The sequence below is a fragment of the Pristis pectinata genome, chromosome 23, assembly GCF_009764475.1.
Source record: "Pristis pectinata isolate sPriPec2 chromosome 23, sPriPec2.1.pri, whole genome shotgun sequence".
In the NCBI taxonomy this organism is placed as follows: Eukaryota; Metazoa; Chordata; class Chondrichthyes; order Rhinopristiformes; family Pristidae; genus Pristis; species Pristis pectinata.
The window spans coordinates 26,370,849-26,396,869 of record NC_067427.1 but is presented as its reverse complement, the minus strand read 5'-3'; the positions used below and the strand labels follow the sequence as shown (position 1 = coordinate 26,396,869).

Genomic DNA, 26,021 nt, shown 5'->3' with positions numbered 1-26,021 from the left:
TTCAGTACTGACTTAGTCTGAATCTAATAATGATTTTCTCGAAGCGATTGGTTTTATTACAAAATGTGTATAAGGAAGGGACACTCACTTTCATCGTGTTAATGACTTCATGCAAAGAACGGCTGGTGTTTGTGTTTAATGGGGCTGCTTTTTAAGGAGATTCTTTGCAGGAATTGAAGGGCATGAGGAAAATTTGTTTCGATATTTCTTGTTTATTTAAATCTTTGTCCCTTGTTTTAATGGTCTAATCAAGCTAAAGTGATATTTTTTGGTCTGTATGATCTGTGCTAATGAAAGCTTCATAACCTGTGGCCATCCTTAACCTCTGCACAAGAATGTAAAGCTTCACCTACTCTTAACTTGTCCAACATCTAACCCCTTTCTTAATTGGTTTCTGTGTTTTACTGTTACTCCTCTTATGAACTAGAGTACAGGCAGTCCCCAGGTTGTGGCATTGTCCTGAGAATTGTTCATAACCCGAACAGTCGGAAACAATGTGTGGGAGAGGATCACAGTGCGATCACAGCTGTGGTGGGAGAACGAGCAGGCATGGGAAGAGTGGCCGCCAGCCGGCCTCACTGACTCCGTGAGTGAATGAGGGAGTCTGTTCGGTGCTCCCAGCTCTGCTCGGCTCAACCCAGCCCCTGGTTGTTGTGGCTCGATGGGGGAGGTGGTTGGCGAGAGAAAACACACGGAAGTGCCCCATTCTCATCCAGCAGAAGTTGCCTTCAGTCCTACAGCGTCTGGCAAATTCATTCCCATCCATCCTGCTGGTCTCCCAAATGCTTGCTTGTATGTACAGGGTGTCGATAAGCCGGTGTTTGTAACCTGGGGAGACCCGTATCGCATGGTGCAAGTGAGGTCTAGTGTGTGACTTCCATTTATACATTCTGCTCTCCTATGTAAGGGCACAACAGATTGCCTTATGAATTATTCTGCAGATGACCTTGACAATGATCAAGATTAAGATCTTTATTAGTCACGTGTACATCGAAACACACAGTGAGATGCATCTTTTGCGTAGAGTGTTCTGGGGGGGGGGCAGCCCGCAAGTGTTGCCACGCTTCCGGCGCCAACAACCTCCTAACCCGTACGTCTTTGGAATGTGGGAGGAAACTGGAGCACCCGGAGGAAACCCATGGGGACACAGGGAGAAAATACAAACTCCTTACAGACAGTGGCTGGAATTGAACCCGGGTCACTGGTGCTGTAATAGCGTTACGCTAACCGCTACACGGGTTTACTGTCACTCCCATTCAAAACCTCCTGACACACTCTATCCTTTCTTATTAATAAATGTATTTTGCTTATTTTTCTAACATAATATAGCAACATAATAAATGTATGCTTATTACTTTTTTTTCCAGTATCAGAGAGTCAAACAGCATAAAGGAGACCATTCAGTCCATTGTGCTGATGCTAGCCCTCAGGAAGAGGCCCTCTCCAAATATTAGTCGCCCATTAAATATTCATTCCTTGGAGCCCAGAAAAGGTTTTCCTTTGGTGAGATATTGTGGGCCAGAAAATCTTTGGTGGCTGGATTGGCACGGTGATGGGGCTCCATGCCAGTCTTCTATGATGGTGAGGGGCAGCAAGATTCAAGATATTCTTTGCAGTGGAGCGGTCTCAAAAATGTTGTTCCTCCACTATCACTGTATTGTGAAAATAGTGAAGTCAATTCTCAAGCACGTCATGGGGGCAGTGGATAGCTGGTGCAGGGTAAGGGAGAGAAACGAGGGGAGGGAGATGGGGAGATGCTGGTAGGTGGAAATTACTGGCCTGAGATTCTAGGGATGGGGAGAAGGTCCACTGAGCGATGGAGGGGGAGAAGCACACTGGGCAGTGGAGATATTGGACATGTACTTGGACAGTGGGGAGAGAAGGAGCTTGGATGTGTGAAGAGGCCAGGGTCTGGCAGTTGGCAGCTTGACATTCACCAGGGAAGGGATGGTGAATGTTGGCTGGCCATTGGCATGGGAGCCTTGTGCACATCAGAAATGAGAGCAAACAATAGGAAAGTACTTTCAAGGAGGTTGATATCATGGACCCCAGAGCAGCAGGCTGAGGTGTTTGCTTCCTTTTAACCAACATAGGTGTCTGCTGTGGTATGAGTACCAGCTGTTTGTGGCCTCACTTATAGAAATGAATCTTGTACAAATAAAATTAAAGCATTCTCTTAACATTGTTAGTCCTCAATGAGCATGGTTTTAGTGCATGTGATCATCATACACATGAAGGGCATGTGTTGCATATCTGTAAGTCACCAATAGTTGCACAAAGAAGGGACTGGACCTTGAATAAATTTCACCCTCATGTCCAAGACATTTTGCTACATGATAGATTTTCTGGCCCAATATTTCATCTACTTTCAGGCCACTAATCCCAGATTATAACAATTTGTTGAGTGAAAAGTAAATCTTATCGGATAGATTTCCTCCAGCATGTGAATAATTGAAAAGATGACAATGGTATATGTACCATGCTTAGGAGGAATGATTGATCTTAGAATTGTGGATAGTGAATGTTTGCACAATAATGCATTTTCTTCATTTCTTGTCTCGGTGTTGCTAACTAACTGTTGGGGAATTTACTGCCACATTTAGTTTTGTAATCCATTATCATTTTACCTTGTGACATTCAGGAGAAATTACCATGGAAAGTTCATAGAGGCATACAGTACAGAAAGGGGCCTTTCTGCCCTCTGTGTCTATTTAGGTGAAGAGAAACCGGATGGGCTTTTTTGTGCCTCATGTTCTCCATCCCAACAGAACTTCCCACTTAACAGTGGACAAAAATTCAATATGGATCACATTTAGCTTTTAAGAGTATTTATGCAGAAAAAGACCAAAAATATTTCAACTATTGACTCCGTTAGAGTTTTCTTCATAACCCTTCCCCAGACTGACCTGACACTGCTCCTAAATACAGATAATATTGGGTATGATCAATCCAGGAGAAAAACAGTGGCTGAGAAGTGGGGGTTAAAATAATGCTGCAGAGGGCTATTGAGACAGTTCTGTGCAAAATCACTAGGCCTATATATTCTATACCACACTAGGTCGAAGGCATCATATGCTGTAGAGATGGCCTTTTACAATGGAGCTCACACAAAGACCTTTCACAGATTCAGAAAGACCTTTCACAGATACAGCACAGAAACAGGCCCTTTGGCCCAACTTATCCGTGCCAATCAAGGTGCCTTCCTGAGCTGGTCCCATATGCCTGCATTTGGCCCATATCCCTCTAAACCTTTCCGACCCATAAACCTGTATAAATATTTTTTTTCAATGTTGTTTTCCTACACCGTCTCTGGAGGTGAGATTCTATGAAAATCTGAACTGCAGAAAGAACAATAAAGCCTTGCATTTATATAGCAGTCTTTCCAACTATGGCTCATTCCAGTGTATTACAGCCAATTAAATACAGTTTGACATGTAATCACCATGGTAATAGATCCTCAAACTTGAGTCAGCTGTAGGATTACTCAGGGGCCACAAGGTGATCTGTTTCCAGTCTGGGAAGAAATGTCAGTCTGTATGCAGGCTTGTTTTGTTTACTTATTTGCTCATTATTCTACACACTAATGAATGTTCTTTGCAATGGTAACACCTTTTAAAACTCTATGACTAGCTGACACTCAGTATTTGTGGTGAGGCTCTTACACAGAAAACTCTGCTCCAGACACTTGTTTGGCCCAACACACTGTGGGATGTCGGTACTTAACCAAAGGGTATCCCAGCAGTAAGAAATATGTGATTGCAAGCATTCAGTATTCACACCATAACAGGCCTAATAACTACATCTCTCTCTGTCTGTCTCTCTGTCTCTCTCTCTGTGCAGATCCATCACAGAGTAAGTGACATTCCCCTTGATGGATTGGTAACCCATTCTGTTAGCCATCACTTGGGATAACTTGGAGTGCGACCAGGATTACAAATGGAAACAGGGCTGAACCATTTGAACTGGCAGTAATGCTCACTGATGTAAAATGCCTCGCTCTGAGAGTAATGATGATGGAAGTGGTCACAGACTTTGGATGTTGGCCAATTTAGCATTCTAACATGTGGTTAGCAATTAATAGAGTATTAAAAGAATGACAGAGTGGCTACTGAGAGTGACAATGAGTTTATACTCATATTGCAACAGAATGAACTTAACCCTTGCGCCCTAGTGAGAACAATATTATTGGGTTTCCTCAAATTTCTTTGATTTTTGAGTGGACACCTCAAAGTGAAGGTTCAGGGCTCATTAGCACCAGTGGATATTAACTGGTGCTCATGGTATCATACAGCTTGGAATCAAGGCCTTCGAACCACTTAGTTACGTTGACCATTGAATATCCACTTACACTGTCCAACGGTCACTCTGTGTATCCCTCCACTGGGCACTGTCACTCGTGTATCCCCACACCTGGGCACTGTCACTCTGTGTATCCCTCCACTGGGTTACTGTCACTCTGTGTATGCCCACACCTGGGCACTGTCACTCTGTGTATGCCCACACCGGGTTACTGTCACTCTGTGTATGCCCACACCGGGTTACTGTCACTCTGTGTATCCCCACACCTGGGCACTGTCACTCTGTGTATGCCCACACCGGGTTACTGTCACTCTGTGTATCCCCACACCTGGGCACTGTCACTCTGTGTATGCCCACACCGGGTTACTGTCACTCTGTGTATCCCCACACCTGGGCACTGTCACTCTGTGTATCCTTGCACTTGGGTACTCCCCACAGAAGAGGAGTTGAGGCCAGCTTGTAATGGTGGGGAAGGCTTGAGGAACCTGGTGGCCTACTCAGGCTCCTATTTTCTTGTGTGTTCTCCCCACACCCAGGCAGCTGGGATGCCATTGGTGTGGAAAGTGGTGAAGGTATACAACCGAGTGAACCTTTAGGGACAGGATGAAAAACAATCAATGCAATTATGTGGGCAAAATGAGAAACGACAGGGAAAGGTCAAGCAAGGGAGTGGGTCACAAAGGCTGGCAAATTGAATCAAAACCTTGCAAATATTCTTGAGCAGGAGAAGATCTAGCGATGTATAGGAAACCAACCAACACTCAATCCTTCAAACATTTTGTCATTGAGTAACACAGCACCACCTATCAAGACTCCCTCCCAACACTAATCCCATTTTATCCTCTCCACATTCCAATTAACTTGCCCCAGATTCTACCACTTGCCAATACACTAAGAGCAATCCACAGTGGCTAATTTGCCTACTGACCCGCATGTCTTTGGGATGTGGGAAGAAGCTGGAGCACCTGGGAGGAGTCCATGTGGTACAAACTCCACATGGACAGCACCGGTCAGGATTGAATCTGGGTCATTGGAGATGTGAGGCAGCAGCTCTACCAGCTGCACCACTGATCCATAACTGTAAGAGTTGTACTTTATTCAGAACATAAGAAAATAAGAGCAGGAGAAGGCCATTTGGCCCCTCAAGCCTAACCTGTCATTCAATATGATCACGCTTATTTGCCCCAGACCTCGTCTCCTCTTCCCATCAATTTCCCATTGCCCTCAATCCTCTGTTCTTTCAGAAAATTATCTACTTTTAAATTCTCCCAGTAATCTATCTTCCACAACTTTCCAAGGTAGGGAATTCCAGAGATTCACCACCCTCTGCAAAAAGTAGTTCCAATGCACCTCGGTTTGAAATGACTGCTGCCTAATCTTGTGACTCTAACCCCTCGTTTGAGATTCTCCCATTGGAGGAATCAACTACGCTGTCTTGCCCCCTCAGGGCTGTGTATGTTTCAATCAGGTCACCCTTCGTTCTTCTAAGCTCCAAAGAACATACTGTAGATCTAATTACTTCAGCTGCCAGTGATAGGACAACCCATTTACTGCAGGAATTAGTCTAGTGAACGTCTTTTGGACTTCCTCCAATGCCAGTTGTAACAATACTTCCTTGTTTCTACACTCCAACCCTCTTGTAATAAAAGCCAACATGCCATTTGTCATCCTAACCACTTGCTAACTTTTTATGATCCACGCACAAGAACACCCTGGATCCATCTGTACTTTCCTCATCTTTCTCCTTCTCCATTAAGATAATTCCCTTTGATTCCTCTTAGCAACGTGCATGACCTCCTCCTTTCCCACATTAAACTCCATTGCTTGCCCACTCACCCAACCTATCCATATCCTGTTGCAAAGTCCTAATATCCTCATCACAACGTTCACTCTCACCAACTTTAATGCCATTGGCTTTCATTTTTGTCCTCATTTTCCTTGTGTACTGTAAGATGGAATGTCGCCTTGGCTGACGACAAGTTCATGTCTCACTGAGCAACTGTAAATCTCACAAGTGAGATGTGAGGCTATTAAGTTTTACTTTTCACAATACCAAACAATTTTTTTTAATTTATACAGCACGGTAACAGGCCCTTCCGGCCCGACGAGCCCAACTACACCCATGACTAGTTAACTTACTAACCCGTACGTCTTTGGAATGTGGGAGGAAACTGGAGAACCCAGAGGAAACCCGCACAGACATGGGGAGACAGTGGCCAAAATTGAATCCTGATCGTTGGCGCTGTAATAGCGTTACGCTAACCGCTATGCTACCGTGCCAGCCAATTGTTGAATGTCTTTCCAAAACTCTAATAAATGTACTGAAATATGATGTAACATACATTTTTATATTGAGTACATCACCTTGAAGCTGTGTGGACTAAATCATTATTTAAGACTATTTTTCACTGGGAAACTATTTTGAGTGAGTTGTCAACTTTTCTTGAGTTGAGAAGGTATCACTCAGACTTTGTGATGGAGTCCATAGTGGCACCTCTAACAGGGGAACGTTGCAAGGAACAAGTGAGGTCAGACAAGATAAAAATGACACTAAGCTTAAGATCTGAGCAAAAGCTTGATCAAATTTACAGATATTATGGAATGTTTGTGATGTCTGGGTGGAGAAGGGTCAGGTTTCTGGAGCCAGTTTGTTTTTCAGATCACTTTCTCCTGTCTTTACTCCTCTCTGCTGAACATGGAACCACTGTTCTTTCCTCTGGGAATGACTGTTGCACTCTAAGGTTCAAGAGTGGAATTGGCAGAGGTAGGCTACATCCAAACTGCCTGTTAGTGCACTGCCTGTGACTTCTGGGCCTGACATACCTTATAACACCTCCTAGAAATAGTGAGGGAGTTGAGGTGAGAATATGAGCCTGGAACAGTTAAGCAAACATTGCCTGCCACTTGGAGATGGCTATGCTGCAAACAAATGTGATTTATTTTCCCGTTGCCAGTCACTTCAACGGCCCTCCCACGCTATCACTGATATGTCAGTCCTCGGCCTCCTCCACGGCCAGAAGAAGTTCAAGCGCAAACTGAAGGAACAGCACCTCATTTTCCATCTTGGAACCTTGCAGCCTAACGGCATGAACATTGAATTCTCCCACTTTAGGTAATCCCCACCCCGCTTCCCCACAAACCACCCTCCCCACCCCCCCCCCCCCCCACCATGCTTCTCCTCTTCTTCCCTTTGCCAGCCCTTCTTTCCCTCTCTCTTCTTATCTTTGACTCATCCCCCAGTGGATCTGCTCTCCCCTCCTCCCCCTCACCTGCCCATCACTATCTCTTACCTGTATCTACCTATCACCACCTTGTGCCCACCCCACCTCCCCTCTGTTGTCCACCTATCACTGCTCTGCTTTTCCCTCCTACATATCGGGCTTCCCCTTTCCCTATCTTCAGTCCTGAAGAAGGGTCCTGACCCGAAACGTTGACCGCCTGCTTTTCTCCACGGATGCTGCCTGGCCTGCTGAGTTCCTCCAACATCGTCGTGTTTTTCATCTAGATTCCAGCATCTGCAGTCCTTTGTTTCTCTGATTTATATTGGAGTATGAATAGCTGGTATTAGTGTGAAGTTAACAATTTTAATGTTCTAGGAATTGATTTTTATTTCATATCTAATGAACTGCCCTCTGTGTTATTAGTTAATTAATTGTTGATGTATTAATCATTTGAATCATCCTAATTTGCAGCCTGTGCAGTGATGTGGCGTATATACTGGGCACCATTGCAGAGAATGAGGTTGGTGCACAACGTTTGGTGATGGTGGCTCAGAACCAGCCACAGGAGTCTGGCAACCTGCTGGGCAACCTGAATGCCATGTTAAAGTGGACGGATGATGAAGCCGTGATGAACGCTGCAGGTGCACTCAGCACCATGGTAAGTTTAACTTCGGTAAAACTAAAGAACTGATTGTTGACTTCAGGAAGGGGAAGGAGGACGAACATGGGGCAGCCTACACTGGGGGAATCGGCCGTGGAGAAGGTCAGCAGCTTTAAGTTCCAAGGTGTTAGCATATTGGGCCCTACACATAGATGCAAACATAAGGAAAACACGCTTTCTTAGTAGGTCAAGGAGGTTTGGCTTGTCACCAAACATTCCAACAAACTTAAACAGATGTACTGTAGAAAGTATCCTGACTGGTTGCTTCATGGCCTGGTATAGCAATTCAAATGCGCAGGAACATAAAAAGCTGCAGAGTAGTGAACTCAACCCAATATATCACAGGCACATCCCTCCCCACCATCAGTAGTATCCACATGAGACATTGCCTCAAGAAGACAACATCTATCATCAAAGCTCCCCACCGTCCGGGTCATGCCATTGTCTTGCAGCTACCATCAGGCAGGAGGTACAGAAGCCTGAAGTCCCACACCACCAGGTTCAAGAACAGTTACTTCCCTTCAACCATTCAGTTCTTGAGCCAACTGACACAACCCTAATCACTACCTCAATGTGGCAACATTAGACCACTTTGATCATTTTGCACTGAAATGAATTTTTTTTGTTCTAATTCTGTTCTTCCTTGTAAAATTTGTCTATAATTTATGTTTAATTTATGCTTTTCTTGTGAATGCTGCATATATTATGCTATGTGCCTGTGATACTGCTGCAAGTTTTTCATTGCACCTGTGTACACACGTACTTGTGCAGATGACAATAAACTCGACTTTGACTTTGAACCTTTACTTCACCATTACTTTGTGACTAGACCATGGGCAAAAGTTGGTGCTGATCTCTGTAAAGTGCTTTCAGACATCTGAAAGGGGATGTGAAAGACACAAACTAACTTAAATTGATTCTTTGAGAATATTCCCCAAATTGAGGCATTGGGGAGTCTACAGCCTAAGGGTTACTGTTAAGACTTCACAATTCAAATCGATATAATTTAATTAAAACAAACCTGAAAAAATATTAAGTGAAGACCACTGTTATCAGCATATGATAAAGTGAATGGAATCCTGCTGCTTATTTTGGAATCATGACGGCCCACTGTCCGAACAACCAATGGTCTGTTCCTCACCCAAAGGGTACTCCTTGTTAACGAGTTTGAGTATCCACGTACATGTGCACAGCCATCTTGGCATGTTCTTTAATTAAAGAATCATTTGGTTAGCATCATCAAATTCAGAAGAACATTTTTGACATTGTACAGAATCCTCGTTCGATCAATCCCCCTGTTTGAGCTTGGGCAGGATTGGTATTGGTATTGGTCTATTATTGGTATTGGTTTATTATTGTCCCTTGTACCGAGGTACAGTGAAAAACTTGTCTTGCATACCGTTCGTACAGATCAATTCACTACACAGTGCATTGAGGTAGTACAGGGTAAAAACAATAACAGAATACAGAGTAAAGAGTCACAGCTACAGGGAAGTTCAGTGCAGGTAGACGATAAAGTACAAGGTCATAACAAGGTAGATTGTGAGGTCAAGAGTTCATCTCATTGTATAAGGGAAACGTTCAATAGTCTTATCACAGTGGGATAGAAGCTGTCCTTGAGCCTGGTGTATGTGCCCTAAGGCTCCTGTATCTTCTGCCTGATGGGAGAGGGGAGAAGAGAGAATGACCCAGGTGGGTGAGATATTACTTGACCACCAGAGGAAATCGTTTCTTTCTAACATTCCTCTCAAATCCAATGATCACCTTGAGTAACTCAGTTAAATCACCCAAGAATCGATTTCAATACAATGGAATACATGGGAAGTCTTTGCAACCTGTCCTTGTCTATAAATCCTTTTATTCCTGGAAGGATTCAGGAGAATCATAGCTGTACCCCTCCCCCAAAACCAACTGTGGCTCCATCAACCCAACCCCCCTTTTGCCAACATCTCCTTCCTGAGGTGTGTTCACCAAAACCACCAAAACTCAGGTTCTTGATGTCGGGATATTGGAAATGTTACTTTGACGGGAACCCAGATTCATAGACCTTGTAATTCCCTATACAGGTCCTCCCCAGGTTGTGACAGGGCTCTGTTCCTGAGAACTGATCGTAACCAGAACAGTTCGCAAGTGTCCAGCTGGCAACACACTGAAATAAAAAAATCGGCCAACAAAGGAAAACGTGTAGTTAAACCAGGTGTTTAGATCAACCATTGTCACCCAGCAGAAGATGCTGCAGCCCTGCAGCAGCTGGAAAATCTATCCCGCCAGTCTCCCAAACACTTGTTCGTAGGGACAGGGTGTCCATAAGTTGAGCGTTCGTAACTTGTGGAGGACCTGTAACCATTAAGTGCTGCAAAAAAGTAAACGTGGAAATAAAATGCTAATGATATGCATGGTGCTCCTTTGTCTCAGGCTGAGACTGTTGAAGGCCGACAGTGGTTACTGAATGACCCCCAAATTGAGGAGATAGTGGGCAATGTGACGGCACTCCTGGACAGTGTAAATGGCTGGACAGCCAGCAATGCAGCTCTGGTGCTGGCGAGGATCACGATCTGCGAATCTGGCTGCAGGAAGCTCCTGGAGCACCCTCAGTGCTGGCACACACTCAGCAAGCTGATCGCATCTTTGGGTGTCGATGAGGCAGGTGAGCAGCTGTCTTTTTCATTTAAGACTGAAATGAGGAGAAATTTCTTCACACAGAAGATGGGGAACGTTTGGAATTCTCTGCCCCCAGTTGACTGTAGAAGCTCAGTCATTGAGCTCATTCCAAAAAGAGATCAATAGATTTCTAAGTAGTCAAGGGATGTGGAGTTAGTATAGGAAAATGTCACTGAGGTAGAGGGTCAGCTATGATATTGGGGAATGGTGAACCAAACCCAAAGGGCAAGACGGCCAACTCCTGCTCCTAGTCCTTATGTTATTATACTTTGTTTTCTGTCATTCTATATATTTAAGGCTGAGGGACGTGAACTTTTGGGAAGTAGAGGAGTTAAGTGCTGTGGGGAACAGGCCGGTTAGTGGAACTGAGCCTAAAGTGAGATTAACCATGATCTTATTGATTGCTGGAGCAGGTTTGAGGGATTATTTGATCAACTTCTAATCCTTTATGTTCCTAGGGGCAGGCACGGTAGTGTAGTGGTTAGCGTAACGCTATTACAGTGCCAGTGACCCGGGTTCAATTCCGGCCTCTGTCTGTAAGGAGTTTGTACGTTCGCCCCGTGTCTGCGTGGGTTTCCTCTGGGTGCTCTGGTTTCCTCCCACATTCTAAAGACATAAGAATTAGGAAGTTGTGGACATGCTATGTTGGCACCGGAAGCGTGGCAACACTTGCGGGCTGCCCCCCAGAACACTCTACACAAAGGTGCATTTCACTGTGTGTTTCGATGTATATGTGACTAATAAAGATATCTTAAATGCAGATTAATTATCTAAGATTACTGGAGGAAGCATTGTCTGCATAATGCAGCTCGACCTACTGAGGTTTAGATAACCATGATTCTGGTGTGTAGTCACTGTACACGGGACGGCTTTCTATTAGTTCTGAAGATTAGCTCCACTCCTGTGGGAAGTTTGTTGGAGGTGGTGCAAGGAAGATTGAGAAAAGTGTTAGGGCCTTGTCTGACTTCACCGATGTTGATTTATATCACAGCCTGCATGCCGTCAAGGAGCAAGCATAACGTGAGGTAAAATGATCTGTCAGTAAGATGCTTGCTGTTACTTGAGATATTAGCGCAATATGGTGTATCCACTATTCTTCCCAATGCTCTGTTCAAGGGCTGATGGCTTTCTGTGATCACCGTCTTTCTTCCAATTCCAATTGCTTCATGTTTGCAGCTGGGTTACAGCTCAGGAGACAACAAGGCCCTGCTGCAGGTAGGCCTAACATTGGGCATGAGGTAATACTATTCAAAGCTTTAATTACAACATCTCTTAATTAGATTCCAATTTCTAGCTCACTCCCAGCCAATTTCCAATACAGTGGTAAATGAGGAAATGAACTACAGGCTTCTTTCACCAATTCTTCATAGGATGGCTCGTCAACAAAAGACATACCCACATTGTTAGTTATTGCAAATGATTCAGTCAGGACAACCTTCAAAAGCTCTGTGATGCCTGACTCAGGAAATTCACTCTGCTCTGGAAAAGTGCGATAACGAGTATAATTAGCAAGGTCCCATTTTGTGCAAGACCATAAGACATAGTATCAGAATTAGGCCATTCGGCTCATCGAGTCTTGCAAGTAGACATTGCAAGTAGAGGTCCTTCAATAACGCATGGAACTAGCTGTGCATATGTTTGGATATGGACAATTTCTTATAAGTCGGGCTTCTATTCCAAGGGTTTTGGTTCAGTTTTGAGTGTTCTTTGGGGTTTTATTAGTGTTTGGCAAAATCACTTTAAATATAAAAAGGCCAGTCACGAGCTGTATCAACTTTTGGTCTCCTTTGGTCTCTGCTAGCACAAATAAGTCAAAACAATTTATTCTTCTTGCCATACAATGCATATTTACAGTTGGATCACCGGTGCTTTCATCAAGAATAATGTTTATTATTGTAATTGTTCAACAGCTTGAAATATGTCAAAAATTATTCACAAAAACCTCTGGCAAACACTTGCTGTAAAGTCGCCATGTGTAAGGCAGAGTTCACCCTACCTTTTGCAATATAACTCACAAAGGAGTTCATGCTTTATTCAGTGTGGTCCCCAACTGCATCACTGGCCACACAAGATACTCAGTGTTACTTTCCTTTCCTTTACGCTGTCATTTTATTTTAGTTGGACTTTCTGTCAGTGACATCTGTTCCACTCCAGGAGTACAGATTTGAATTTGTAATGTTATGTAAGGGGCACTATGGACATGCTCTGAAATGCGATGGGTAGTTTTCCCAGTAACCTCAGAAGGAAGAGCCCTGGAGCATTGACGGACCAGCTCACACTTTCCCTTAACTACTTATTCAGCAAAATCTTCATTTTCCTTCACAAAACAACGTTCATCACTCAATTTCTTCCCTAGCTTTAGTCTTTTGGCCTCTTTCACCACTCTCATGCCACAGCCCAGTGCATTCCTCCAACAGATGAGATTGGGAACAGACTGGATGCACAATTTGAAAGTTGCATGCAGGATTGTGAAAGCAGAATGCAAATTCCCCATGGTCGATATTTAATGCTGGCACAAAGTTCTATTGGCAGAAAAGAATTAATTTTCCATGTAGCCTTTGGGGAAATTTCTTTTCAGTTGCAGGCACGGTAGTGTAGCAGTTAGCGTAATGCTATTACGGCACCAGCGACCCGGGTTCAATTCTGGCCGCTGTCTGTAAGGAGTTTGTACATTCTCCCCGTGTCTGCGCGGGTTTCCTCCAGGTGCTCTGGTTTCCTCCCCCATTCAAAAAGACGTATGAGTTAGGAAGTTGTGGGCATGCTATGTTGGTGCCAGAAGCGTGGCAACACTTGTGGGCTGCCCCCAGAACACTCTATGCAAAAGATGCAAAAGATGTAAAAGATGTGTGTCTTGATGTACATGTGACTAATTAAGATATCTTATTTTTTTAACTGAACAGTTTAAACCCTACCTTTAACCAATCATTACAAGCACATGGTTTGGTGGTAGATGGTTTTCCAATCTACAAATTTGATGCTAAAAAGTCGATAGTGGCAAGAATCTCCCCACCTGAAATGGGGCACATCTATCGCAAGGTATTCAGGTGGATTTTATACTGGGTTAAAGGGAGTCATTTACATTCTGATGTGTAATCAAGTGTCCTAAAAACTAAAGGGCAAAGGTTTAAGGTAAAGGGTAAGAGATTTACAGGGGATTTGAGGAAGAATTTTTTTCATTAAATGACACATGAAATCTGGAACACACAGCTTGAAGTGTTGGTGGAAGCAGAGACTCTCACAACATTTAAGAAATATTTTGAATGGCACTTGAATTACCAAGGCATAGAAGGCAACAGGCCAAGTGCTGATAAGTAGCCTGGACAAGGTGGACTGAAGAGCTTGCTTCTCTGCTGTATGGCTCATTGGTTCTATAACTTTCAAGAAGCTCATGCCCATCCAGAAGCAAGCAATTTGATCAGCACCCCATCCATCACCCGAAACATTCAATCCCTCCAACACCCACAAATACCAGGTGCTCAGGGGTGAGGAGCAGCTTGTCGTCTAATTGAGGATTTGTATGGTTTATTTATGGATTAGTTGCTGTGTTGCAGACTGAAACCTAACAGAGGGCTTTGGATGGATTACACGTAGAATAGTGGATACCTGGGAGTGTTGCAGGCTGGAAATAAATTCCTACCCAGAATCTAAAGCATCCAAATGGATCAGATATTACAAAAAGATTACCTGGAAAGTATACAGTTAATGCTTTCAGATAACATAACCAACAGATTGCATTTAAAATACTTGGAAGCTACTATGTGAAACCCCAAATGTGACAAAACCTCAAATTACTCCAGAGTAAATCTGTTTTGTGGAATTTCTGGGGGCTCTGGCTCTGGCAAACTTTACTTCCTGAGGTTGTTTTTAACCCAGGGAATCTTTCTTCTGAACTGATGGAGCTCAGTTCACCCTGAATGAAGTAGGCCCTATTTATAACAGTTCTGTTCCCCTTCACAGTCCTTTCCCTTCTCGAGACAGGCCACCAGAAGAAGAGGAGAAAGCTAAGCATCCCAGTGCTTCCACATGCTGTGATTTGCAAAAGAGACCAGGTTTGTTGGTGGAGGTGATGCATCATCATCAAACGTTGGAGAAAACTCCAGGTTATCTTTTGACCCAGATGGCTGCCTAATTTGAATAACACTGATAGAGATTATGCAGCCTGTAGTAACATGACGAGCTTTGTTTACTCCTCCATTGCAATTACCACAGATGTGGTTGAGCTAATGGAAGATGTATTTTGTGTACAGTGAAACAATGTAGGGACACAGACCGCATACTGTACAAGAACAGATTGCCACTTCACACTTTTCACATGCTGAGTTCGTGATCTTAAATGGAATATTAATTAAGTGGGGCGATATGGTGAAAAACTATGGCTGGTATAGCTGTCTTGGGCTGACACATTCTCAGCTTCCAGTCGTCAGATATGGAGTAACATTACCATAGTCATAGGGATAGGTGTTCCTGTGTCCATGCTGGACATGAATTGGCAGGAGAATTGATAAACTTCTGTCGGAGAAAGGTGTGGAGTTTAGACACAGATCCGACTTATCTAACTGAACAACAAAAATCTTGAGGGGCTGGAAGACCGACTCCAGATCCAATCCACCCTGAACCTTAACAGGGGCAATCTTATAATGCAATGAAACACACAGTTGAAACACAACTATTAAAGGTCAAATTGCTAGAAGGGATATCTTGTACAAGTGTTGATGTAAAGTTACTGAAGGTGCGATTGAAAAGCATTAACAGTGCAGGAGGCCACAGACAGATAGGTCAGGGTGGGAATCGGATGGAGAACTAAAATGGCAGGCAACAGGACGTTCCAGGTGGCACTTGTGGACTTGAGCGCAGGTGCTCTGCAGAGCGATCACACAATTTGCATTTGGTTTCTCCAGAGGAGACTACGTTGTGTGATCACTTTGTCTGCCACCTCCTGCGCTGTTACAGTAAGGCCAAGCACAAGCTTGAGGAACAAAACCTCATCTTCCACATTGCAGCCTCCTGGACTCAGTTGAGCACAGGAGCTGGGACATCATATTGCAACTGTACAAGTCATTGGTGAGACCACACTTGGAGCATTGTGTGCAGTTCTGGTCACCCAGCTACAGGAAGGATGTCATTAAGCTGGAAAGGTTGCCGAAAGGATTCATGAGGATATCACCTGGACTGAAGGGTTGAGCTATAAGGAAAGACTGAATACATTTGGCTTTCTTTTTCATGGATTATAGGAGGGTGGAGTTTATGGAGGTTTATAAAATCATGAGGACATAGATAAGGTGGATGATTACAGTCTTTTTCCAAGGGAAGGAGAGCCTAAAACTAGATTTGAGGTGAAGGAGGAAAGATTTAAAGTGGACCTGAGAAGAAGCTTCTTCACACAGAGGGTGATGGGTATGTGGACCGAGTTGCCAGAGGAAGCTGCGGAGGTGGGTACAATTACAACGTTTATAAGTCATTTAGACAGGTACATGGAGAGAAAGAAGGGGCATGGGTGAAATGCAGGCTAATGGGACTTGGTCAGATAGATATTTTGGTTGGTGTAGAAGAGTTGGGCCAAAGGACTTCTTTACATGCTGTATGACTTTATGACTATCGGATTCTTCTACTTCAGGTAACTCGCTCTTCCTTTCAGTCTATCCAAACCAGCCATTTTTACCAATCGTCCATGATTTTGGCTCAGTTTTTGTCTCTCCATCAGAGCAGCCTGACCTGCTGGGCATGTTCCACAATCCTGACATTAACAACACATAACACGGACAAAAATGGACTACTGCCACGTTAACCTATCTGGTCTCACCCTATCAGAGATAATCCTTCTGTCCCATCCATCGCTCTGCCACCTTCTCTACAACTTTAAACTAACCTGTTTTCTGTCTTTCCCCAGATATGACGAAGGGTCTCAGATCTGAAATGTTTTCTGTTTCTCATTCCACAGATGCCGCCTGACCTGCTGAGTGTTTCCAGCATTTTCTATTTCCATTTCAGATTTCCTTCATCTGCACATTTTTAGATTTTTTTAACAACCAATGAACCTGTTTTGTCTTTGGTGAGATTTAGCCAAGACAGCATGCAAGCTCATTGAATTTCTTTCAGCAGTATGATAAAGGGAGACTGTTTCAGGGAACACATTCCAGAGATTAGCTCCTTGGTGGAGTGATTAAGAGCATTGGTGGTCAAGAGGCCAGTTTTGGAGAAGCAGAGTTATATCAGTGGAAGGGTGGAGGTAAAGTGGGACTATGTCGTGGAGGAAGAGGATTTTGAAATTGAGGCATTACTTAACTGGGTAGGTTAGTGAGCAGAGGGTGAAGGTTAAATGGAATGTGCATGACTTCAGGTTGCCAGGAGTATGTTACAGTACAATGTATTGGTTTATTATTGTCACGTGTACCAAGATACGGTGAAGAACTTAGTTTTGTAAGCCATCCATACAAATCATTTCAAAATATAAGTACCTTGAGGTAGTACAAGGGACAAGAAATAACAGAATGCAGAATATCGTGTTATAGTTACAGTTACAGAGAGCAGTGTGGGTTGACAATAAGGTGCGAGGCCATGATGAGGTAGATTGTGAGGACAAGAGTTCATCTTTAATGTACGAGAGGTCTGTTCAAGAGTCTTAATAACGGCGGCTGTCCTTGAGCCTGGCGGTCCACGTTTTCAAGCTTTTGTATCTTCTGCCTGACCGAAGGGGGTGGGAGAAGAGAAAATGTCGGGCGTGGGAAGGGTCTTTGATTATTCTGGCTGCACTTCCTAGGCAGTGAGAAGTGTAGACTGATTCCATGGAGGGGAGGCTGGCCGTGTCTGGTGTGGAAGTGGGTTTCGATAGAGGAAGAGCTGAGGCTAGAGGGGAGTGAGTGATTTCCCAGAGGTGGAACTAGATGCTCAGTATTGGGATGGATACATGATCCAAAGCTCATCATGGGGTCAATAGGACATCAAAGCTCTGTGAACCCGGTTTAGTCTCAGACAGTTGCTGGGAGCTGGATGAAATTGTGGCTGAGTTCCATGGGCTTATGGCAGGGACTAAGGACAATGTCTTTGATTTTTACCAATGGTAGAGATTATCTTCTGCTTCTTCTGTGACCAGAACGTCCCAGGGTGCCCAAGCATCCACGAATAAAACCAAAAGCATGGCCTGGAAGCCAAGCTTCTGCTCAGTCAAACTGCATGGGAGGCACAGTGATGTGAACAATGGAGCTTCACCTTGTGGGTTGCTGTGGTGTATGTCCTGGTTCCAACTGGGTCATTGACTCTGATGCACCATCAGAATCAATGACCCAGTTCGAACCGTTGCTGAGGTATCAAAGACTAACGGGAACGTTTTCAAAAGAAATTGTGATACCATGTTGTGCTGAAGTTTCGACAAAGTCAGGAAACTATTCACCAAAGGTTAAAGCTTAATAGCAGGCTTGCTGAACTGCAAACAGGAAAGTAGATGGAACAAGAAATCCCACAAATCTGAGTGAGAACAAAGCTTTAAAGGTTATTCATTATTCATAAATAAATTTCTAGAGAATGCCACTGAAGATAATTACATTTTGAGAGATTTTCAACCCAGTGCTTAAAGATGGATTATAATGACATGAGTCATTTTTTCTTATCAGACTTATGTGCTTTTGGTGCCATTCATTACAATACTGTGGAGGTACAGTTGCCATATTGAGTGAGTTTTGTGTATTTTCCAACTTATAGACAAAATTGACTTACGGATGTCTGTAAAACAGATTGGGGAATCAAGCACTTGGGGGGGGGGGGGGCAGACGTTTAAGGTGAGAGGGAGAGATTTAATAGGAACCTGAGGGGCAACGTTTTCACCCAGAGAGTGGTCAGTATATGGAATGAGCTGCCAGAGGAAGTGGTTGAGGCAGGTACGTTAACAACATTTAAAAGGTACTTGGACGGGTTCATGGACAGGAAAATATGGGCTAAATGGGACTAGCTTAGATAGGAATCTTGGTCAGGATGGACCAGCTGGGCCCATGGGCCTATTTCCATGCTGTATGACTCATGACTCCATAAGTGCATTTCTTTTCTTTTAAGAAAAGTTCTTTAAATATGGCCTTCATGAGGAATGCACTAGTCATTGGAAAAGTGGGGGTCCAATGTCATGCCTACTATATTTCATGCCTTATGTTATGTAGCACCCAAACTGCTTTGGAGTCGCTCTTAGCAAGATTTATGAATGTTTCAGCTTACATTTATTCCTCCAGATCATGACACAGAAGATGAGATGAGACCTGGGGCAGAGTAGCCACGATCATTCCTCTTGTGTTGTTAATGTACCTGCCTCAACCACTTCCTTGCTTTAGCAAGAGAGGTGAGGTCTTTACCAAGCAGGCTACATCACTGCCAGTGTGCCCCTACAGGGAGCAGAACTAGTCCATGGGCTGATGACCCAAGTAAGTGGTGCAGGCAGGGCGGCACCTGAGAGTCAGGTAGCGGTGGAGTGGTCTCAAGGTTCCATTTAGTTGTGGGGAATTTCTGTTCTTCAAGCAAGTGGTCTGACAACTCAGAGGGGTGGGAGAGGTGGTGGCAAAATGGAACTGGGTAGTGTTCACATACAGATGAAAACTGTGTTTGTGGGCAGTATAGCGCAGGGTCAATATGTATATGGCAATCAGGGGTGAACAGTGGACTAAGATTAATAAGAGAAATAGGTTTAATGTCTATTTGGCATTCGGTTGGTAAACATAAAGACCATTGTTCCCTGAGTCAACAGGACATATTTAGATAAGATAAGATATTTATTTATTAGTCACATGTACATTGAAACACACAGTGAACTGCATCTTTTTGCGTTACTGAGAATGTTCTGGGGGCAGCCCGCAAGTGTCACCACTCTTCCGGCGCTAACTTAGTATGCCTACAGCTCCTAACCCGTACGTCTTTGTAATCTTTTCCTTTAAGTGAAATGAATTTGTAATTACTTGAACATTCCAAAATCAGTCATTTTTAGGAGAAATTCAGAGACAAACAGAGAGAACATTTAGCTACAGGTATTAATGTTAAACAGAAAGTTAAGGAATAATGTTCTACTAATCCTTTTTCCTACCAGTCAGCTGTAATCTTTCAAATACAGATTTATTTTGCTCTCCTCTTACAGCTGTACGTTACATTGTGTAACCAAAAGAATTGTCAGCCTTCAGATCAGTCAGTACAATGAACAGTATGTTCAGCTTGTCTGTACATTCTGGCGGGAGGCCATAGTTGGACTGAGGGGGAGTACAGTGCTTGGGGTGGATGTGCCAATAGATCTGTCAAAAAGTGATAATAGATGGGATTCATGCAGGGTGCATTCAGAGTTCAAATGACCTAGCGATTGATTACCAATTTGTTTGAGCATGTGTGCCTATTAAAGAGACAGAAGTCGACATGCACGTATAATCCGAAGAGATATTGTCCAAAACTGCAAGGCTCTTGAGACGTCAGCGAGAAAAATCAATAAATCAGAATGTACTGAGCTAATGAGATGGTGTTTTGGTTTTAAAAGCTTCTGTTCTTGGCCCTGGCTTTCCAATTAGCCCTAGGCCCTGACTCCTGAACCCTTGATGTCCACACCAGCCACCCCCACTCAAGCCCCTACCCAAGGCACTGATCTGTGACTGACCACACTCCACAGTTTCAACCTCCTCCCACTCCTTCATAGGGGAATTCCACACTCCCCCCAAACACCAATCCCATAAAGGCCGAAAGGTAGAATTCCATCCCCACGGTCCTGATCCAATGACTGACATCTCACCCACCAGGTCATCAATCTCTGATAGATGAACCACCCACATGCAAGGCTAGCCCGTGCCCAGGACTCTGACAGCAAACCCCTCACCTCAAGCTCCATTCAGGATCTGGTCCTCTCTCCCCTCTCCGCACCCTCATACTCTCAACCCAGCCCCAATCCCAGATGGCCCAGACAGTGGACTGCACAAAGGAAACAGCATTTCAGAGATTCTGTAGCACCTGATGCTCTTCTGGAGTTCAGAGCAGAAGGCGCTCACCCAAAACCTTACAATGTCACAGAGGAGGCCATTTGATCCATCAAGTCCGTGATGGCTTCCTGGAGAGCAATCTCATTAGTCCCATTCCCCCTCCGCTGATTTCCCTGTGATCCTGCAAGTTATTCTCGTCCACACATGCACATCAACTCTCCTTTGATTCTTTTTGCCTTTAAACTACACTTGGGGTTAATTTACAGTAGCTAATTAATCTACTAGCATGTCTTTTGAGATGTGGGAGGAAACCAGAGTATCTGGGGGAGATCTACACGATCATGTGAAAACTCCACACAGTCAGTGTCGGAGGTCAGGATTGAACCCATGTTCTCGGAGCTGTGAGGCAGCAGCACTAAGGATTGTGCCACTGTGTCACCCCTGGTCGTTGGTCCTCCATACAATGACCAAATGGTGTCCCTGAAACAACACACTGCAGTTTGTAGGTTGTGTTTTTTGATTCACCACATTGGTTATAACTCTCTCTCATTCCCCATTACAGGCTGTGGAATGAGTGCAGCTTTTGCACTAGGACGCCTCTGTAATTTGGACATCGGTCGCAAACAAACGCTGGACATGGAAGAGGCCCCAGCTATGGTGAGTCAGACTGTGTCTGTAGCTTACAGTGATACCAACTGAAGTAGCTTCAGAAAACACTACCAGAGTTCAGAGGAGAGAAACAGAGCTGATGTTTCAGGTTGACGACCTTGTAACAGGAAATATAGGGGCAGGGAAAGAGGGTGTTTTGGGATGGGAGAAGCTCTGTAATAGGGTGGAAGACAAGAAGGATTAAACAAGAAAGGGGATAATGGGACAAGGCAAAGAACTTTGCTTTTGTTTTTGAAATGTTGATATGAAGTTCAAGGGTCTGCCATCAACCCCAGCCGGAATCTTTCAGGTCATTTGAACTTGTTTCCTGCCTTCATCCCAAGTCTGTGGACCCCTCCACTGGTGCAGGAGTCTGCTCCTTGAACAGTCAGCTCATCCAGTTTGAGAGAAAAAAAGCAAACAGTCCGAGTTCAACAAGGTGAAAATGGAAATGTACTCCATTTGAGGGTTAATATTGAAAGTGGAGATGGGTCTGGTCAAAAATGAGCACTGTTAAGATAAGATACCTTTATTAGTCACACGTACATCGAAACACACAGTGAAATCCATCTTTTGCGTGGAGTGTTCTGGGGGCAGCCCGCAAGTGTCGCCACGCTTCCGGCGCCAACGTAGCATGCCCACAACTTCCTAACCCATACGTCTTTGGAATATGGGAGGAAACCGGAGCACCCGGAGGAAACCCACGCAGACACGGGGGGAACGTACAAACTCCTTACAGACAGCGGCTGGAATTGAACCCGGATCACTGGCACTGTAATAGCGTTGCGCTAACTGCTACACTACTGTGCCTGCCCAAGGATTGCAAGGACATGATTATAAATACATGTGAAAAATTCAGTCAGAATGAGACAAAGTTTTTTGATTATTAAAAATTGCTATCTGGAACCGAAATATCTAAACTTAACAAACTGTTATGGTGGCATCTAACTAGCTGGGTGTTGTTTAACCAGCAGCACTTTGAATGCTCCCATGATGAGACTTTCCACTCCAGGACACCTGAAATGTCCAACTTCTTTTCTAACCGGGGCTTCCCCCGACTGTGGTTGAGAGAGCTCGCACCCGTATCTCTGCCATTTCCTGCACCTCTGCTCTCACCCCCACCCCTCCCAGACCCAACAGGGATAGGGTCCCCCTTGTCCTCACATTTCATCCCACCAGCCTGTGTATCCAACACATCACTCTCCGCCACTTCCACCATTTACAATGCTTCATGGTGGGGTCCCATATCTCCCCCTCCTTATCCCTTTCTGCCTTTCGCAGGGACCGCTCTCTCCGCGACTCCCTAGTTCACTACTCCTTCCCCCACCCCCCCCCCAACCCATCTTGCTCCCACCCCGGGAACTTTCCACTACCCCCACCACAGGTGCAACACCTGTCCCTACGCCACCTCCATCACCTCCATCCAGGGACCCAAACAGTCCCTTCAGATGAGACAGATTTACCTGCACTTGCCTTAATATCATCTACTGCACTCGGTGCTCCAAGTGTGGCCTTCCCTACATTGGTGAGACCAAATGCAGACTAGGTGACCATTTCGCAGAACACCTGCGATCTGTCCATAACTGCAGTCTGCTTCTCCACATTGCCAGTCACTTCAGCTCCCCCTCCCACACTATCACTGATATGACAGTTCTCAGCCTCCTCCACTGCCAGGAGAATTCCAAGCACAAACTGGAGAGGCAGCACCTCATTTTCCGTCTTGGAACCTTACAGCCTAATGGAATGAACATTGAATCCTCCCGCTTTAGGTAATCCTCAACACCAGCCCCCCCCCACCCACCCCCACCACACTTCTCCTCTTCTTCCCTTTCCTAGCCTCTTTTTTCTTCTCTCTCCATACCTTTGACCCATCTCCCGTTCCCCTCCTCCCCCGCACCTGCCTATCACTATATCTTACCTGCATCTACATATTACCACCTTGTGCCCACCCCATCTCCCCTCTTTTGTCCACTTATCACTGCTCTGCTTTTCCCTCCTACATATTGGGTTTCCCCTTTTTCCCTATCTTCAGTCCTGAAGAAGGGTCCTGACCCGAAACGTTGACCACCTGTTTTTCTCCACGGATGCTGCCTGGCCTGCTGAGTTCCTCCAGCATCATTGTGTTTTTCAGCACTTTGAAGAAGGTTATTTGCTCTCTTTATCATGTGTGTGGGACTGTGAGTAAGTGAGTCAGTAGTAGACAGGTCTGAGGAAGCTGAGCAATGAGATATAATGCCAGAAATTGATTGTATCATCCTTTAAGTTCAATTGACACAATAAAAACTAAGGAAGGCTGGTTTCAGTGTCCTATTTCAATTATTGAATTCCCTTTTGCGGTTGTTCTGAGTTGCTTTGTCAGAGTTCTCAGGTTGGCTGAATAACTCGTTGATTCTTTCCCCCTTGATGTCAGGGAGCAGGTAGAAGGACCTGTCAATATCACTGCCTGGCCTGGTCTAATTCCACTCACACTCACCACTGACATACTAGCCGACCGTGGACCTCGCTTTATTTGATCCTACAAGTGCTAGTGCGCTGGTCTGTTCCATCCTGACCCAAAGTAGCGAGGTGCTCCGCGATGTGCTGTTGTCATGTGGGTGGGCAGGACCAATCACCACCAACAGGGCAGCTGGGAGAAACTTCAATAGTGGGCAGAGCCATGTCCCCACACCTTGCTTGTTGTCAGAGCTGTCAAGGAATTTGAATGCTTCTGAACGTCCATGATATTTAGGAGAAATTTAGAGTTAATAAATATTAAGAATGCAAATTATTGCAAATTTTAAATAAATATTAATTGGATTAATTGGCCACTGTAAATCATCACTAGTAATAGAATCATCACTAGTAGTAAGTGAGTAGTAGAATCAGGTGAGTAGTGTCAGAGTGCGGATCGGAAAGGTTCAGAGGGATACGGGCCAAACGCGGGCAAATGAGACTAGCTCAGATGGGTATCTTGGTCGGCATGGTCAAGATGGGTCGAAGGTCCTGTTTCCATGCTGTATTATTCTATGACTCCATGGCTAATCTGGGGGAACTGCAGGGAATTTGGGAGAATAAAATGGGATTAGTTTAGGATTAGTATAAATGGGTACTTGATGATTGGTGTGGATTTAAGGGCCTGCATCATTCTATAAGTCAGTGACTGAAAACACTTTAAAAAAACTTTAAGCAACATCAAAGCAAATATAATTAGTTCTAAAAATGTAAATTACCCTTCTTCCTTGCAGCTGTTCTTCTTTCCAGGGGCTCTCTGCCACCTGGGTAGGTTTAATCTGACGCAGGCTCAGTGGGCAGATTTCCCAGTTTAACTGTCAGGGAATTCAACATGTTGTTGTCCACCTCTGGACTGCAGGTGCTGCCCAGTATTGGAGACTGGCTGGGAAATTGGCAGCAGGGCTGAGCCAACAGGTTTGGGACGTCTCCTATTCACCTCTGTCCCAAACCTTTCGACATTCGTACTGAATAAACTTTGGTAATTTGGTGTGGGAAGTGTTTGCGTTAGTGTTTTTCACCATTAAGTCACAGAAACGGATCCTTTGGTTCACTGAGTCCATGTCAACCATCAAGCACCCATTTAACTAATCCTATTCTAACCCAGATTCTACCACTCACCTGTACACTACCCAATTTACAGTGGCCAGCAAGTTCTGGCCAGATGTGTATTCATGGAAGCGTTATTGTACTTCAGTTTTTTGAAAGACTCTCATCCATATTCTATTTTCATGCCCTCTTCTCTTACTCAACATGCATTTACAATTCAGAAGCTGCAAAAAGAAAAGTTACAAAGAGTAAGGTACATTCTGTAAGAATTCTGAGCAGGTGAGATAAGAGCTGAAGATACTGGGACTACTCAGCAGGTCAGGCAGCATCAATGGAGGGAGAGACGAACTAAAGAACCAAATTGATACAGCCTGTCAACTGAGATCCCCACCTGTCTGCATCTGAGACTGGAGGCAGTGGACTGGACGAGCTCTGTCTCCATCCCCAGGAGTTGGCTCTCTCTCCATCCCCAGGGAGTGAGGTCTCAGTGGCGAATTGGCCTCCGGCAACCTGTTGCCGAGGGTCTGTCCTGACTGAAAAGCCCTGGCAGCCCCTGAAAGTAGGCAGAGCTTCACCTTCTGTCAAAGCTGTTCAGGCTTTGCAATGGTTTTTAGATGTCTTTCATATTCAGAGCAATTTAAAAACTATCAAAATAGTTTTAAATAGCTAAGAAATGAAGATTACTTTTTTGGAAAAAAAAGAAAATGCCTCAGAACATTACTAAATAGTTAAAAAAAATTGAGAGGAGTAAATAATTAAATAGTTGAACTTGTCTTACCATTCCTAATCTGAATGAAATGGGAATTCTGTTCTTGCACAAGATCTGGCCATATAAGATTTCAGAGGCAAATTCCCTGACGTTATCCTGGGGACTTTCAATAAGATTGGGTTCTTAATGGCGGGGAGTTTGTCTCTGCAAACTCGCGCCAGCCAGACCTTATGATGCAGTGCAGGGTAGTGACAGATGAATTGGCCTCTGTCACTCTGTTCATCCTGACTTAAAGTGGTCTGGCTAAGTCCTGGTGTGCTGAGCTGAGAGCAGTTGGATGCCTGCAGTCTGATCCACCT

General features: G+C 44.4%; 1 protein-coding gene across 1 annotated transcript in view; it reads left to right on the top strand.

Annotated features, from left to right (window-relative positions):
• The window catches only part of LOC127582160 (titin-like), a 65,002-nt gene that overhangs the window by 21,114 nt on the left and 17,867 nt on the right, over positions 1-26,021 (top strand). Inside the window, exons 2-4 of the mRNA XM_052037220.1 lie at positions 7,992-8,178; positions 10,597-10,828; positions 21,331-21,425. Of these exons, the coding sequence (XP_051893180.1) occupies positions 7,992-8,178; positions 10,597-10,828; positions 21,331-21,425 (514 nt within the window). The remainder of the gene's footprint in view (positions 1-7,991; positions 8,179-10,596; positions 10,829-21,330; positions 21,426-26,021) is intronic.